Raw genomic sequence first — 17236 nt, 5'->3', positions numbered from 1 at the left:
GTCTAATTAATTGAGTTAAAGAAAATATGAGCTTCAATTTTTGGTGGACCTCTGTGAAAGGTAGAGATATTTTACTGCTTGTTTTTCTATTTTCCTTTCCTCCTTCCTATTGTTAGTTATGAGAGATGGTAGCTTAACATGAGTGACAAAGTAGGAGCTTGTGTACCTGGAGCCTGCGTGGTTTTCTATGAGATACCAGGTCGCAGAGAAGTTCTCACTGGTGAAGTCTGCGCTCATTCCTGGAAATGTCAGCTCCAAATCTTTAGGTAAGATTTTGCCTCTGAAAGAAGACCGAGAGAAAAAAGACGAAGATAAAACTCGACAGTTAAATAAAACAAAAGAACAGAGTAAAAACTGTGGTGGAATTAAAATAAAGAAAATACCCGTATAAATGTTTTTATAGTAAACTGTGTGTGAGCAGACCTTCGTAAAACAATTGAAGTCATTTTTAAATGTGACGTGTGGGAGATCAAGTTCTCCAGCAGGGGGCAGTATCCGGCGGGGATGTACTGTGGCTGGGAGAGCTTGGCGTGGGAAGTGCAGTGTGTGACGCCTGGTTCCCCCTGGAGGACCCAGTACTCATTAAGGAAGCTTGATCTTTACTAATGACCTGTGGCCTACACAAACTAAACCCCTCCCCACCACCAGCACCACCACCACCCACTCTGCAGTCACACATATGTACAAAACCCACATAAACAGTGCAGCATTTAAGTAACAGAAACACAAAATCCATGTAAAAGAACACACTTGGTGACGTACTCGCACGCAGACGTGCACACACACATACACACACACTCCAGTGTTGCTCTCATTATGCACCTATTTAAATCTAATATACATGCTTCTTTTGCATGTCTTATAATTTTTTCCTATTCTCTGCTGTAGTTGATGTTTTGTCATGTTTGTTGTCCTTATATGCACCTCTTTTATTAGTTCAGCTGGAGCCTTCTTCCTGTAAATCGGGGTTTTTCCCTTCGCACCATCCATTGCTCATTGGGGGCCTGTATGATGGCTTGGGAAATTTTATCTCTCATAAAGAGAGGACTTTTGCTGTGAACGGGCATGACATCTACATAAAACTGAATTACTTCCTAGCCTGCTTGATTCCACTCGGAGCATGGATTGCAGCAGCTCTGGCTTCAACTTGTGATAAACCGTGCTCATCCTGTAATGAATTTACTGTAATTTACTTCTGCTATTAATGCTAATATTTAAGTATGCAGGAATCTGACCACATGCAGATGCCGACACCATTTTCTTTTATTTTGTCTTTGTAACTTCTCCATCTTTTGCGGCAAGCAAACACTAAACAAGCAGTTTTTCAGCTCCTCATCAAGTTGCCTTTGAACATTTAGCTAGGGCCAACTTTGTTAGTAAACCTTGAAATATCACCACTGACAACAGTAAATGTTATATTTGACAATATGTTGACAAGATGCTCAGTCAACAAAGCTGGTGAACCCTTAATTTACTGGTCTTTGTAATGCTCCACAGGTAGCTTTTTATAAGCTTGGATATTAACAGGTATTACCCAAGCATTGTACCCCTGGTAGGAAATACAGCACACATAACAAACAGTTAATATTCAGTGAGTGTAACCATTTAATGCTCAATCTGTCTGAAGTTGTTCAAACACTTGGAAGTTTTAACTAGTCCAAGAATTACGTTATGAACAGCTGGTGCAAACAGCCCAGCTGAGTAACCTTCCAGGGATGTCACTACACAAAAATGTACACAAACACACAGACCAGACAGACAACAGGGTGATGCTTTATGATGAACCAAAAACATCTCTACCTTCTGAGTGCCTTTGTGTAACAAATTAAGAGCAACTGCTGGGACACAGATAGCAATAGCGTGTTTGTATATTATAATCAAAGAGAAACTTGTATGCTTCACATAGTGCCTGCTTAATGCATCCCTAGGAGCAAGTGAATGCTACAGCCTGTTTATGGGGGTCTTGCTCCTGACCATGAGCGGTCACTTGCCCCCGGCCCCTAAACCAAACAAACACTAAGCTAGAAATGCCAGAACATGACAACGCAAACTATACATTACAACTTGTGTATTCCCTGCCAGGCACGTGGGAGGCAGCAGCATGTTCGCTGCTCTCAGGCGCTCTACAAATGTGTGGGTTTGCTGCCTTAGCTTTTATCTCTTTATCGTCGTCCTGTCTGCTTTATACACAATTATTGTGTTTCCACTGCCTGTGTGAGCGGTTAGAGGCTGTTCAGCCATTGCTGTGCTGGCATAATATTTCAAACGCTGGCATATGGGGAGAGTTTGTTTCTGTTTAGGGATGTAAACCATGACTCAATGGCTGGAGCACTTGTGTTTATGGCGGTGGGATCGTGCCGAGCCATTTTTCTGCGTGTGTATTTGTACGCTCTTGGTTCATACTTGTCTATGTCGATGCCCAGGGGGTTGCTGGGGCGCAGTGACAGTGGAGAGATTCCTTTGTTGCGGTCTGTCCTGAAGGTTAATTCATCCACCCATACTGCAGACTGATCTAGGATACCTGCGAGACAGGACAGGCGAGACGCTGTGACCGAGATATCCTCCATACTACAGATGTACTCACACACAAAGACAGTGACTCAAACAAGCAAATGCACGACAAATATGCATTTATCTTTCAGTTGTAAATTATTTTAACTTAAATTTAGTGCAAATTCTGACCACTGTACTCTGAAGATACAGTACCTGACCTAATTAATTACACAGTACACTTGGAGGCTCTTGTCAAGGAATTTATAGTGACTCAAAACTTTGCAACTTCACTAAAAACATGCAACATATACATGGCACAAAGCATGTGTTGAAAACACACATTCTTTTGTGGTATGAAAAACTGACGAACATGGCCGGCCTTAGTTAAACGCTAATGCCAACTTTACAGCCAAAAGAATAAACACAGTCTGCTCATTTGAGCAACATCGCTGATGTGTGGTCGACTTCAGCCAATCACACGTGCCTGTGCCTTTTCATCAGTTTCTGGTCAGAATGTTTCAAGTTAAATAAACAATGTGAGTTCATCTAAAAAACATCACTGATGTGTGGCTGGCTTTAGAGAATCACACATGCTCAGTTAGTCCTATTTTTTTTCTTAAAAATCATTAATTGTTTTGTCAAAATTATTATTATGTTTTTTTCAGTTATGGCTATTTTTTAATGTCCTCTCCCTCAGGTCACTCATTTTTCCTCCATGTAAGGTTGTTTTTAGCTTTACTCAAATGCTTTAGCAATGAGTGCCATTTGTGGCTAAATAATGTTGAATATCTTCTGACATTTATATACAAGAAGAGAAACACAATGAATAAAGAGAATTTAATGCTAAACTAATGTAAATAATCATTAGCTGCAGCCCTTATTTAAACTTGCATCAGCTCTTTTTGTCCAGGCTCGCACATAACAAATGCCATGAGGGTGATATCTCAATCTTACCAATCCTCTCTGGCCTTATTAGTTTAAAGGAGACCGTAGAGGTGCCGAGACCTCCGGACTTGGTGGTGACGATGATCTCTCCCTTGTCGTCTTTGGCAGGTCCCACGCGGCACACTATTTTGCTGGCCGACATCCACTCGGCTGTCAGCAGGCAGTTGTGACCGCAGATGGACAGGCCTGAGATGGAAGGGAGAGGGAAAAGGTGGAAGGAGTGAAAAATACAGACATGCAGTGACAGGGCAAACAAACAAACTGCAGCACACGCAGACACACAATCTAAAACAAGAGGAGCTCACTTTAGGCAGCTCTGACGTCTATCAGCGAGTTTAGTCACCCGGGGTCAAAGTTCAAGTTGGGGTTGCGATGGGTGTGGGTGGCCTTGATCTTCCTTCCTCTCACTCAGCTCCTTGAAGCTAATGAGTGCCACTTCAGTGCTAAGTGGCTCATTACTTTCACAATGTGCACTATGCCCCTGCATCTGTCATCCTTTTTTAAAACCCCTTACTAATACTATTTAGGCACTAGAAGGAATACACAAGGATTAGTTTGATATTTCCAGCTGAGGGGATTCAGAAAGCTTCACGTGTGTATAATCAAACGTTACAAAAGCCCACAAGAGCCGATCAACAAATAGTCCATAAAACCGTGAATAATATGCCCATTAGAGCCCCATTTCCTGCCTCTGTTCTCTACTGGCCACTTTGTTTGAATACATAAGCACTCATACACATTTGTGCATATCTAATTGTATAATTCCAGGCCCTGGGGCATTCATGGTTAGAAATAGACCTCTATCACTGGCCAGTTCACGGCTTGCCAAGTGTGTGAGTCTTCTGGACTGCCCCCCTCCTTTCCTCACCCCCAGTAAAATCACAGAAGTAGGATATCGGTGCGATGACAACAAGATGGTGGTAGCCCACCTGCCTGAATAGCTGTAGAATTATGTTTTTTGTTTAATGAAAAATAATGTGAAAACTAATTTAGTAAGTATTATATTTTAAGGACTTTATGAACGGTGTTGGCCAACTTTTGGAAAGACTTCTATTTTTCCATATTTTTCAATGCTTTCAATATTTGTCAGAAATTAACAGTTGAGTGTTGCTCACATGTGTTAAAAATTTGATACAATATTGATTGTATATTTGGGGATTATCTGAGTAAAGTTTAAACAGCTCTGTGCTCAACTTATGAAACTGTTGTGAACTGGTCATGAATTTCTTATTCCAGAGCAGAAAAAAAACAGGTATAGTTCCTGTTTTACATAATAAATAATGCAAAACAAACTCAACAGCAGCTGCTTTAAAAATAGGGATTGGGGCTACATCAATAAAAGAAGTGAATGCAAGTGTTAATTACAAAATATTCAAACCAGCAACTTTCTCTCAGTGAACCACATAGTAATACAAATAGTAAATAAACATATGAAAATAAGTCATCATTCATTATTTATAGTTTTATTTTCACTCCTGTTAATTAATTAGTTAATGTGTTGATATCTTGTGTAGACAGTTCTGTGTACAGATCTAAAAATGTTGATAAACTGTATATTTCTGTATTATATTAATTTGTAGAAATACACATGTGCACATTTGAGTATGGAAAAAAAAAACAAAAGAAATATGGATAATTAGCATGCAAAACAGGACCAAGTTAAATACGGATGTCACTCCCCATAAAAATATCAATACTGTGTAACAGACATTTATGTTACACAGTACAGTACAGACAGAGCCGCCTGTGTGGTTAGCTATGTGGTTAGAAAATGGATTACCGATGAGGTCGGCTGGGCCTGTGCCCAGGTTCTCTCCACGGATCGTGACTTTGGTCCAGGCTGCACCTTCTTTGGGCGATATGCCCGTGACGAGCGGGGGCTGCCGGGCACGAGACATGTTGACCTGAGGTGAACAGGTAATCTGGGTCAATCAGCACCTGGACATGGCAAAAGAAAGAGGCATACACAACAGAATGAGGTCAGTAACACGGAACGCTGCACACTGACAGAGCAATCTGTGTAAAAATCAATGAAGCAGCCTACAGACAGAACATTAAACAGAGGTTTAGACAATCAGTTAATTAGTTCAAATGAAAGCAGTGTTAAAGTAAAAACATGTGAATATTTTTGCCTGATTTTCTACTGTTAGTCTGACACCTTTTTGTTTTTTTTAAACCACTGTTTATTCATCATAAAAACCATTTATAGCTTTTCAGCTTGTAATGTACAGCAAAAGCAATCCGCTATCATTTTGACATATTTAAAGCATAACATATTGATTTAAACTGACTGAAAAAATTTATAATACTAAATAATTACTGCCCCACGACTGGGCAAAGTATTGTCAAATGACTGCAATGTACAAGCATTCCCAGCATGAATCTGAAGATCAGGGGAAGAAAAACATCTTTGTATGTCAACATAAAACCATAGCAAGTGAATGTAAAAACATTATCCTAATAACAAAAAATTTAAGCTTTTTTTTCTTTCTGAAATTCCCCAAACATTTCTTACTAAATTTCCAGGCAACCCAATATTATGTTATTTAGTACTGACTAGAGTTGGTAAAATATGAGTAACATTTTGGCTGGCAGCTAGGGTTCATTTTCCACCCTGAACTTCTCCAAACAATGTATGCATTGCAGCAGTTATCTCTCAGATAATAGGAAAAATAGAGACGCTAGCCAAGAATGAAGGAGCAGACAGAGAGCAGGGAGGAAAGGAAGAATGTAAACCTCACAGAACAGGATAAATAAACCTGGCCTCCCCAATCATTCCACATAAGCCCACACAATGCTGAACAGATTATGGCACCAAAGAAGGAGCACCCATGCAAATCAGTTCATGTTGGGCCTGAGTAAAGGAAGACAAGGAAAGGTTCCAAATGAAGGAAAAAAAGATATGAAAGGATGTATTTCAGCAGCACAGATGTTTGCTAATAAATTACTGCCAGGTCTCAAAAAGGCTGACCAGTCAAGACTCTCTGAAACAGCTTGAGAAAGGCTTCCGCCCGTTTGCTCGGCAGCCAAAACACGTTCTCCACAAACAATTCAGGAGTTCACACGGACTGGACCTTCAGTGTGTTCATGCTGGTAACCCTTTGCACAGTTATATGGTCAATAATTAGTTGTAGGTGTACAAGTTAGGCTTCCAAGAATGAACAGAGGCTCTTAAAGTCAAGGAAATAAAAATCGACAGAGCACAACATTTGGTTACTCTGCTTGTTACAAAGACTACAACAAAAAAGTGAAACTTTCAACACCTGCAGCAGGCTCTGCATATGACACAAGGTTTCCAACAGAAAAGTTGTTAGCCCTGAAACACCAAGGGGCAATGGGCTGGGATTCGCTAGGATTTAATACTGCACTCAAATAATTTAACTCTAACTATGACTATAACGCTAACTATTAGTTGTTAAGACACAAGATGATGATTTCCCACTTCCAGCATTTACTTTATTCTGTTAGCCTACATAAAATAACATCTGCCTGTTTTTTAAATCCCATTTCTAACTTCTTTAAGTTTTAAAGCTGTTTTTTTATTCACCTCAGTTTATCAAGAATAGCAAGATAATAAGATAAGTTAAATTTAATGTTTGTAGTTTTGTTCTAAATAAAAATAAAAATAAAAACATGAATAAATATTCACACATAATCCTGGCACGGGGCCAAAAAAGGCAGAAACCCTACATCAGGAACCATAAACTACATTTATGGGTGCAGCTTGTGCTTATCTTAATTTAATGAATATATTAAATGAATTTAATGAATATATTAAATGAATATATATATATATATATATATATATATATATATATATATATATATATATATATATTTATATATTTAGGTATTATTATTAATATCTTATTGAATAAGAAGTTTGCACACTTTAGATTTAGTTAACTAAATAATTTCATGTAATTTATATTGTTATTCACCCCTCCAGTCATAACCATAAATAAATATCTAAAGTGTGCAAACTTCTTTATTCAAATCTGAAAATCTAAAACCATCCTAAAATAATAATATGCTATTGATATGTATGCTGAAGATACCCAATCAAGTTGCTGTCTTTTAAAAGATTACATAATAAAATTCAACTAAATTAATTTTATTATTCATTTAGTTGAATTTAATTCAACTAAAGACATATTTATCAATTATCATTAGTTATATCTACATTCACAATAGCTTTTGATTTGACATGGTGAGTGCAAATAAACCTTTCTTTCAACATGTGCTTCATGTGTGTACTGATAATAGCCAGTGTCAGTAATTATTATTAAATATTGTTAATAAATGTATAATTGATGAGGTTTAGTAAAGTAATGACCGTTTTGCAACATCCAAGCACTTTTTCAAACTCAATTACTTAGAGTAAAAATCTGACATGGTGACAGTCCTACATTGAACAGCAAAATATTTTGGACCAACTCAGGAAAATGCCCATGTAGCATTAAAAACTTGTGAAACTTCCTGGAATAATAATAATAATAATAATAATAATAATAATCAATAACCTAAATTAATGTCTAAATATTCTGTAGCAGCAATTACGGTTGAGACGCATCAGTGCAGTACTAATCACATGCAACTCACAACTCAACAGTTGCTGAATATTGGACATGTAACACTAGGGTTTAAGGAAATTATATTTAAAAAAATGGCTCATGAAAAAGCAAAAATACAGGAGCACAAAGCAACCTCATCTCACCCCCCTGACACACACACACACACACACACACACACACACACACACACACACACACACTACAGCCCCTGTCCCCAATTACCCTGACATCGAACAGTTAACATAAAACCTCCAGCGGGATTTACCTCATGTTGTTGCTGCTGCCCTGTGCTTGTCAGAGGAAATGGAGGGGCTATGGGTGTGACATGCAGAAGATAAGAGGTTAACAGGTCTAAAACAAGAGCTTGGTATATCCTTCATCAATCCCACATGTTTAGAGTGGGAGCAGCAAGGGTGCAGAGGACAGAGCTCTTTATTTTCTATAATTCTAATTCTGCATTCAGGAGTGTTTCTATCCTTTCCCCACTAATCTTGGAAATACACGTGCACAAACACACTGATAGCCTTCCCCCCCCCCCCCCCCACACACACACACACACCTACACACACACTGGGCAGAATGACAGCTCAACTAGGTTGCGTGCGAGGGGCCCGAGCTGGTGTTGTGTGGTCTCTGCGTATGCAAGTGTGTGGAAGGATCTGAAAAGAGGTCCAAGCAGCTCGTGTGTGTGTGTGTGTGTGTGTGTGTGCGTGCGTGCGTGCATGTGTGTGTGTGGTCTGGGTGTGTGGTCTCTGGCGCGGGCCTGGGGAGAGCCTGCTGACGGCTTGGATGAGAAAAGAGCCGCTGTGTTTACTTTACTCTGGGGGCTGTGCATGGACACGGGAACACTGCCCAGACCCCTCTCTATAGCAGCAGCGTGCACGCACACACATGCGATGCACAGAGTCACACAGAAACTACGGAGACCTCTGCACAAGTCTCATGTCATGCACCACTACAAATAAACTGCAAACAAGGTAATAGAAACTATAACTTCATACGGGCAGAGGCTTTACTGTGAATGGATTTTCCTTAAAGTAGCATGAAAAGAAAAACAAAATCTTAATCTCCAACTGGAAACTTATGAGGCAGGCAACATTTTCTGCAAGACTTGCAGAGGTATCAGCCTCTAGGGGGCATTAAGATCCTTAAGATGATACCCCACTTAATTCTAACAAGTGAGGCCAACAAACAATGATGATACATTAACAGATTTAGCCTCTTTCGTCCTGCTCGAGTCTCCTCCAACATGACCTCCTCCCCGCCTTCAATACCACCAACTCCAACCCTTCTCTCTCTAGTACTTAAAAGGCAGGTTTGTTTTCCTTGGAGGCTCACTAACAAACAGCAGGGTTGGCTCTAATCTGTATGGAAGCTGTGGAACTTCAAGGTTTAGGATCTTTTTGCAGAACCACTAACAAGTGACCACCCTTCCTTGGCTCAGCGCTGGAAAATGCAGACACAAATGAAAGACTTTCCATTAAATCTCTAAAATAGTTTTGTCAGATAAAACCATTTCGTTGTAACATTTCTTGATCCAACAAAAAAAAAAAACGGAAAAGATATACATTTTAGAATCCCAATGGAATGATATTTTTTATTGGGTGCACGTTCTGATCTGATGCATTAAATCAACAGGCTACCAGCAAGTATGTTACTATTTCCAGTATTTTTCAAACAGGATTAAATCGGGTTTTATTATGTATTATGATCAAATGTATAACAGTTAAAGAATTAATTTCTGGTTTTAACATAATTACAGTTAAAAGCATAAACAGTCCAACTCATGTTGACTACACTTTACTGTTACTTCAAATTAGTGGAAAAAAGAATCCATTGAAATGGATTCATAAACTGTCATCTGATGTCACTAGAACCTTAGAACTGACGTGTAGTTGTAATGAGCTCAAAATGTAAAGAATCAGTCTGACAGATAGACTCGAAAAGAATTTCTCAACTGACATAGTTTCACTGTACTTCAGTTTTTTGTTAAGTGCTCCATTGTCTGTTTTTATTGTTGATACTGATATTACAAATCAGCCTAGCCTGTAAATGATGTGTATTTGTCTATATATATATATATATATATATATATATACACAAATAAACAATACAGGTAAAAAACAGGAAGTTGTTTTAAGGCAAATATAAAACAGAAAACAGACATTGGCTAATTCCAGCTCTTCAAAAGTGAGGATTTGTAGCTTTTCTGTGATATTTGGATTTTACACTGGTGGTACTGGTTTACACAAACAAAGGAATGTGAAACCATCTAATTCACGTCTGAATGACTGGTATGAACATTTTTACAAATGACTGCAAAATTCTGGGCTAATATAGATATTAAAAATAATTTGGAGGGGATATCCGGTGCCGGTACCCAAAAAAATTATTTGAAGATATGCCAATATCACTAAACGAGGCCGATATAACGACGACATAACTGCTATTGATATAAGGCAGAACAGTTATGTCTACCATGGGTGACCATCTATGGTATCTGACCAGGCATATGAACACGTCATGACTACAGCGTTTATACCGCAGATAATTAGCTACTGAGTATTTAAAGGTGATCCACATATGGCAGTGATTGGTGTGTGAATGTGTGTGTCAAAGGAAGAGTGTGATAGGTTTAGTGGGCACAAAGGGTCCCATTTAGACAGCTCATCACACTCAAAGCCCCCCCCCCCCCCCCCCCCCCAAATCATTAGAAAATCTAACAGGCTGTTCTAGTGGCTCGGTACCTCTTCCAGACACACATTCACCATTTCACGCTGTGCTCTCTAACGTAACCCAAACATCAGATTCCATCAAAGATCCCCCCCACTCCTCTGAATGCACAGAGCCGGCCAAACATCACCCAGCTTGAGATGACTGGCCTGATCACACAGCCTGGGTGGAGTCTGAAAAAAAAAACCTCCTCGGTGTTTGCTCACACCCAGGCTACTGCATACCTCTAAGGTGTAGATAGGGCCATGCAGCTCAAAGCCAGAAAGGGACCAAATGCTAACAAATGCTGGAACTACTGACCAGTCATTTTGACAATGAGTCAGCACTTCTACTGCGAGCAGCCAGTCTCAGCCCTCACTGAGACTTTTCCGTGACAGAGAAGGAGAGCAAATGATCAGATGTGTGCTTCTGGTTCACTGGCCAAGCATCATGATGTCTGCCTACAGGGTCTGTTATCTTTAGGGCTATCTGTTTATTTGTTTGTCAGTCTCAAGTGCTTTACTAAGTTATGCCTAATGAAGCGGAGTCCCCAATTTCCCATATAAAAATCCTGTACTAATAAACACAAACATGAAATATAGGCCTGCAAATGCAAGACAATGTTTTCAGAGGATTAACAGGCTGGAGACAGGCGGCTCTGCCCAATGACAAGGCGAAACTGAGCAGTTTGAACCTTCATAAGCCAGGTTATAACACTGCTGCCCCAGCTTTTTCACATTTAAAAACAACACATCACCAGCGTGAGAAACATCCACTCATATACTACCAGGAGTTATACAAAGACCGCTGTTTACACTAAAGCACTTTGGTGGGCTTGTAATTAATTATTAAGGTTTACAGCATCAAGTCATTTACTATGTCTAATGCTTCACAAAGCTGCCAATATTGTGTTGAATTTACACTCGGTCTGTCTAGCACAGGGATACAGTCAAACTCATTTTTACCTCGAGGACAACAGACTGCCCCACACATTTTGATTTTAAATGGGCTAGATGAGTGAAACAGCACACCTCAGTTTTTCTACATGAAAATGTGTAAAATTACAGTAAAAGTGTATTTATAAAGAATACTTTTTAAGCTGAAATCTCTGTACACAGTGAAAAACATGAACTTTTTTGCCATTTACTTGTTTATTATTTGACTACTTTGGTGTACTATGAATGGCTGTGGGGAAGTCATTATCAGCAGGAAAAGCTGTAAAAATGATACAAATATATAGTTAGAAGTCCACAAATTTACCCCCTCCATCATATTTCCCAAAGCCGTCCAGCGGGTGGGACTGGAGTCTTTGCCGGATTCTTTCCCCCAGGTCTTATGTTTGACATCCCTGGTCTAGCATATGAATATTGATATATGTCTATCACTATTTCCCTATGCTCAAGTTTTAAACCTATATTTTGTCTTATAAACAACCAATATTTATTTTAGTACCACAGAACAACGCTGAACAATTACTTGATTTCAAAGCCAAATCATGATTAAAAACAAAATCCACTTAAGCAATTTTCAAAGAGTGCAATTTAGGGTATTTTTCCCCAAAATAGTAGCATTTCAGTTAATGTAATAAATAAAATAAGTCTAATGTTTTGTCCCAAAAATGCAATATTTACTCTTTAAAACCAATTTCCTGTTTTTGAGTCATCATTTTTGTATTTGAATTTAGGGCAAATGATGTTGTGATGATAATCCATGTTTAAATTAATATATATTTCTCTATTATATTGTGAATACTGACGGAAGACTTCATTTTATAAAATCATGCAGGTAATCTAATACTACTACTACTACTACTAATAATAATAATAATAATAAGTTATATTTTTCGCCAAATCATAACTCACATTAAACGTTTTACCCCATTAGCTGGGGAGTGTATTGTCAAAAAACAAAACAAACAAACAAAACAACCCCCAAACTGACCAATTATACAGGGTAGCTAACATTTATTTTACTTTACTTTTACTACACTTGGTGACTGCTGGTACTAGTTAAAAAAAAAAGTAAAATAAACCTCATAAAATAAACAAATCAACGAAGCAGCAATATAGTAAGCAATCTTGAGGTGAATGACGGCAGCAAGTCTGAATGACGTGATTCCAGTGTTTCATCTATGTTGGTGTACATGTCAGACAACTGGCATGATTTTAGGTCCTTTAAATGTTCATACATTGTTGAGTGTTTGGGTTTTTTTTATGATACAATTGTAACCTGTAAACGGGTTTCAGTTCACTTCTCCAATAAGAGAGCCTTTGGGATTTTATCTGCATTCTAGAGAATAATGTTACTCACCTCTGTTGTAGTCTCATATGATGTTTAAGAAGAGTTTATATCATTTCAGTCTAAAATAAATTAAAATCTCAAAAAATCAGCATAGAGCTAATATATATTAAAGTCCAAATAAAAAGTTGCAGGCAACAAAATTGATTACCAAGCTAACAAATAATCATTGACCTATTCATTTTGTATTAAAATACGTAAAAAAATTATTTAAAAAAAAAAAAAAAAGAGTTGACAGAACTTATGTCATGTTTGTTTTCACGGGGGGCCAAAGCCCCATTGCCTGTCTAGATCTGACAAGGTCACAGAAACCCCAGAGTGAAGACCAGTGGCCCAGCAAGCTCTGTGTGTAGGCTGGGTAATGCCAGGTGGGGCAGAAAGCAGAAAGGGGTAAGCAAGAATTGCGGCTACAAACAAAGTCTAGCCCAGCCCCCATCACTTGATTCACCCCGAGGTCTACGGAGCAGCGTCACTCAGGAAATTCTAAAGAGAAAAAGAAAAAAAAGAAAAAACGCAGCCCACCACATTCCACCAAAACAAACAACAGGGCCACCCAAATTTTTCAATTAGAGCCCCAGGAGGGGACAGGAAATGGATCAGTGTAGCCACCCCCCACCTTCCCCTGTCACCAATGCTGACTCTGGACTAAAGAAAGAGAAGTGATACACAGAGCTCTGTAGGCTCTAACTGTAGAATTGCTACCGTGGACCTCAACTCGAATGATCAACATCTTATTTCTAAGACACGGCAACAGCCTGCTGTTGACTTGTCAATCAAATTGCTCTCATTCACTCTGTCATACAATCAATCAGTTAAACTAACACACATGGTAAAGAACTGCTTCCCTGCGATAGAGCTATTTAAAGAAAGTATGTGTAACAACATTAAAAAGCACACAAGAAAAAGGATTACAGAGGCTTAAACTGTGTTCTGTCTGAAAACACTAAACTTAATGAGTGTTTACATAATATCTGGGAGGTCTTTATGTATATTAAGTTGTATCTCACTGTTTACATATACTAGGAGTGATTGTATGTGCAGCCACAGCTTGAAATGTTGAAATGCACTTTCTTGATCTCTGACTAACACAGACTGGTTAGAATATTTAGAAAACAGAAAGAAGCAATGCTCATCATTGAGGCAGCATTATGCTAAGGATTCTTGAGGTGAATGACAAAAGTGATTCTGAACAACGTGATTTTTCACTTTGTAACTTTGTAGTGCGACAGACGAGCAGAATTAGGAATAAACACTAAATATATCGTAGGTCAGTTACATCCTGCACTGATTCAGACCCGAGCGTTGAGAATTTTCAGCACTACAGCCTTGTAGTAAAACAATGTGTTTTCCTGTTAAGGGTCAAATTGTTGCAATTGCTTAGCTGTTGAAATTCAAGATGTGCTTTCATAATACAACCACTTAAATCAGTTCATCTTACAATCCACTCAGCGAGAATTAGTGTGTTTGTGGTCTATTTCAGGAAACAAACAAAAATTCACTGATTTCACCCTCTCAAATATAAAAGCTGTAATGGGTACACAAATCAATAATAAATAATCATTAACTATACAGAAAATATTCATAAAAGCCTCACAGGTGCACTGACCTAAATCAGAACTAACAGTAGCTTCAACCACAAGAAGTGATTATCTTTGATGCGCCACATTACCATGTAATTATACCTCATAATCATCCAAGATAAGTGTGCCATTCATGCAGGGGTAATGAGGGAATATGATTCTCACATGAACTGAATGAGCATTCTGAGAGAACGTAACAATCATACCAAATTAATTCTCAAAAACAAGTCAAGTTACCTAATCTGAAATATACTAATGTTTAGTCTTATCAGTTTGTTTTCCAGTCAGTGCCTTTCTCTGTCACATGAGGTAACTGAGTGTGATCACTTTATTTCTTTTTTCTTATTTTCACTCTCCAAGTGTTTTCTTTTTTGTTCTCCAAGTACCACTAAGGTGTTTTAAGTGTAATTTCATCACACTACCAATCACTTCTTACTACTTCAAAGGCAATTAGGAGTAATCATACCACCTGGCAATGAGTCACTACTGCAGATTTTATAAATTTATTTATAAAACAAAAACCGAAGATATTAGTTGCAAGGTGGGGTCGACGTAAGAAAGAAGGCGGTTTCTGAATGAAATCTTCATAAAGCATTTCTATATTTGCAGAGAATAGCACCCGTTGAATATAGCGCTGTTTATTACAGCATCTGGTAAATGAAGTGCCAATTTAGTGCTTTGAGCATCACACGGGTTTTCATTTTAATAATACATCTGCTTTATGAACAACCCAGCTGTTATTCAGCATTAATCGAAAAGTAAACAAAACAAAGGAGGGGTCACAGCTAAGCAAGACAAGAAGATGATTTTTATAGCTATTAACGTAGTATCACCTTCCCGAATTTACCAGAAGTCAATGATTACTAGTAAGAAGTTTCATCACTACGTGTATCGCTACATACACAACGCAACACCAAATTTACTTTAATAAGACAGAAATTTTAACGGAGTTTGGCACAGCTAATCGTAATGTCGCTAACACTGCAGAATGACACAAATAGGCCATTTCCCAGTTATTTTTTTTCGTCAGACACGTTAAAGCCAACTGCTGCAATAGTTAAATAGCTCTTTCGTTTTGTTACAGAAAAGAATACAAGGTTGACTGAGAAATTTGACAGCTGCAGTTAGCTTATGCTAGCGTTTGTCATTAACCGGATTTGTTATGCTAGAATGATGTTGGAGTTAGAGGCTGTCATTCTCGTTCGTCATGACCACAAAAAGGGCTTAGATTTCAAAAGGACATAGCATAATTATAGCGAGCTATTTGGGGTAGAAAAAGTAGAAGATATAAAGGGAAATATTTAACTTACAGTCGCTTGCCTTCTGCGGTGTTTCCTGTATCGTTTAACTATTTCCGGTCTTCCGTTTTTCATGCAGCCTTCAAAATAAAACGAATTACTTTGTAAATGCACATTTATATTTTTGACTATAAATGTGTTTAACTCAGCGATCTCCATAACTTCAAATAAGCTTCTGTAACATAGTGAGTTTAATGTTTTGTTTTATACACTTCAGGCCTTTTAATAAATAAATAAAGTTCTTTGGTACTAGTTATTTTGAATTTCTGTACAGCACTTTGGTCAACGTTGCTGTTGTAATTAAATGTGCTATATAAATAAAATCGATAAACGAACGGGATAAAGGATAAATGTAAGAAAACAGCGTGATCATACAGATTCATTAAAATCTTTATAGAAGCCACTTTAGTCTCTCAGCAGATATCCTAATTACCTGTGAAAACCTACAGGCACGCACACACACACACACACACACACACACACAAATAATATTTTTTTTGCTGACCAAGGTTTTAATGTAATCATGTATCCAGGGTGGATCTAAGTCTCCATGCAGCAATAAAACCAGCCTGCTCTTCTGAAGTGTTGGTTGTCCATTGTGTGAGAATTTTGAAGCCCATTGGGAGCTTTGCTCCTTTCCTCATCTCTCTTTTCACGGTGCATCATTGAGGTATTTCCACTTGTTCTGGGAAAGGCGCAGCATCATTAGAAATGCAACAGAGACCACCCAGGCACACACTAGAACACTGATGGCATTACATTTATCTCACCAAATTGTGCAGGGCAGAAAGAATTTCTGTGATAAGGCAAGGCCCAATCCCCAGGGAAAGCATATTGTCCAATTAGACTGACTAATCTGATAATTGAGGGATCAAACTGTGACTGGGGAGTTTGCACAGATGCTGATGTAACACAGAGGCTGTTTGTCTACATAAACATCTACTTAAAGCAATGATGGTGGAAGATTTTGATCTCAGTCTCAGTGGTACAGTCTTTGCCAATGACTGACTACATTGGCAGTATATCACACATATCACCTGGTGAATACAGAAATAAGTGGCAGTATATATCACATATTTTATTGTGTTATTGAACAGATATTATATATGTTTTGTAATATAAATGTTGTGCATTTGTACATATTAATTAATATGTATATTAATATACTCACAATTTTGCACCAAATGTTTAGTTGAAGGAATATTTCACAATCTTGGGGAATAAACTTTTGCTTCTCAGTGATAAAATGAGAAGACCACTGTCCTGTCTGTCTGTTAAAGATGAAGGTCATGCCAGCATGTGGTGGTGTGTGCCCAGCATAACAACTGGAAAGAGC

General features: G+C 38.2%; 1 protein-coding gene across 2 annotated transcripts in view; it reads right to left on the bottom strand.

Annotated features, from left to right (window-relative positions):
* Window positions 1-16011, bottom strand: part of exoc2 (exocyst complex component 2) — a 47042-nt gene extending 31031 nt beyond the window's left edge. The window contains exons 1-5 of one of the 2 annotated variants that reach the window (XM_085137326.1): window positions 15913-16011; window positions 5219-5376; window positions 3448-3624; window positions 2404-2521; window positions 167-280 (exon numbers count right to left, since the gene is read on the bottom strand). In XM_085137326.1, the coding sequence (XP_084993452.1) occupies window positions 167-280; window positions 2404-2521; window positions 3448-3624; window positions 5219-5336 (527 nt within the window). In that variant the 5' untranslated portion in view covers window positions 5337-5376; window positions 15913-16011. Of the gene's footprint in view, window positions 1-166; window positions 281-2403; window positions 2522-3447; window positions 3625-5218; window positions 5377-8277; window positions 9527-15912 lie in introns of those variants that run through there. The other variant, XM_085137327.1, reaches the window with a different exon arrangement.
* Window positions 16012-17236: the final 1225 nt, after the last annotated feature.

Source organism: Neolamprologus multifasciatus, chromosome 17, assembly GCF_963576455.1.
Source record: "Neolamprologus multifasciatus chromosome 17, fNeoMul1.2, whole genome shotgun sequence".
In the NCBI taxonomy this organism is placed as follows: domain Eukaryota; kingdom Metazoa; phylum Chordata; class Actinopteri; order Cichliformes; family Cichlidae; genus Neolamprologus; species Neolamprologus multifasciatus.
Note: the sequence above shows the minus strand (reverse complement) of the source record. Positions and strands in the feature narration are given on the sequence as shown.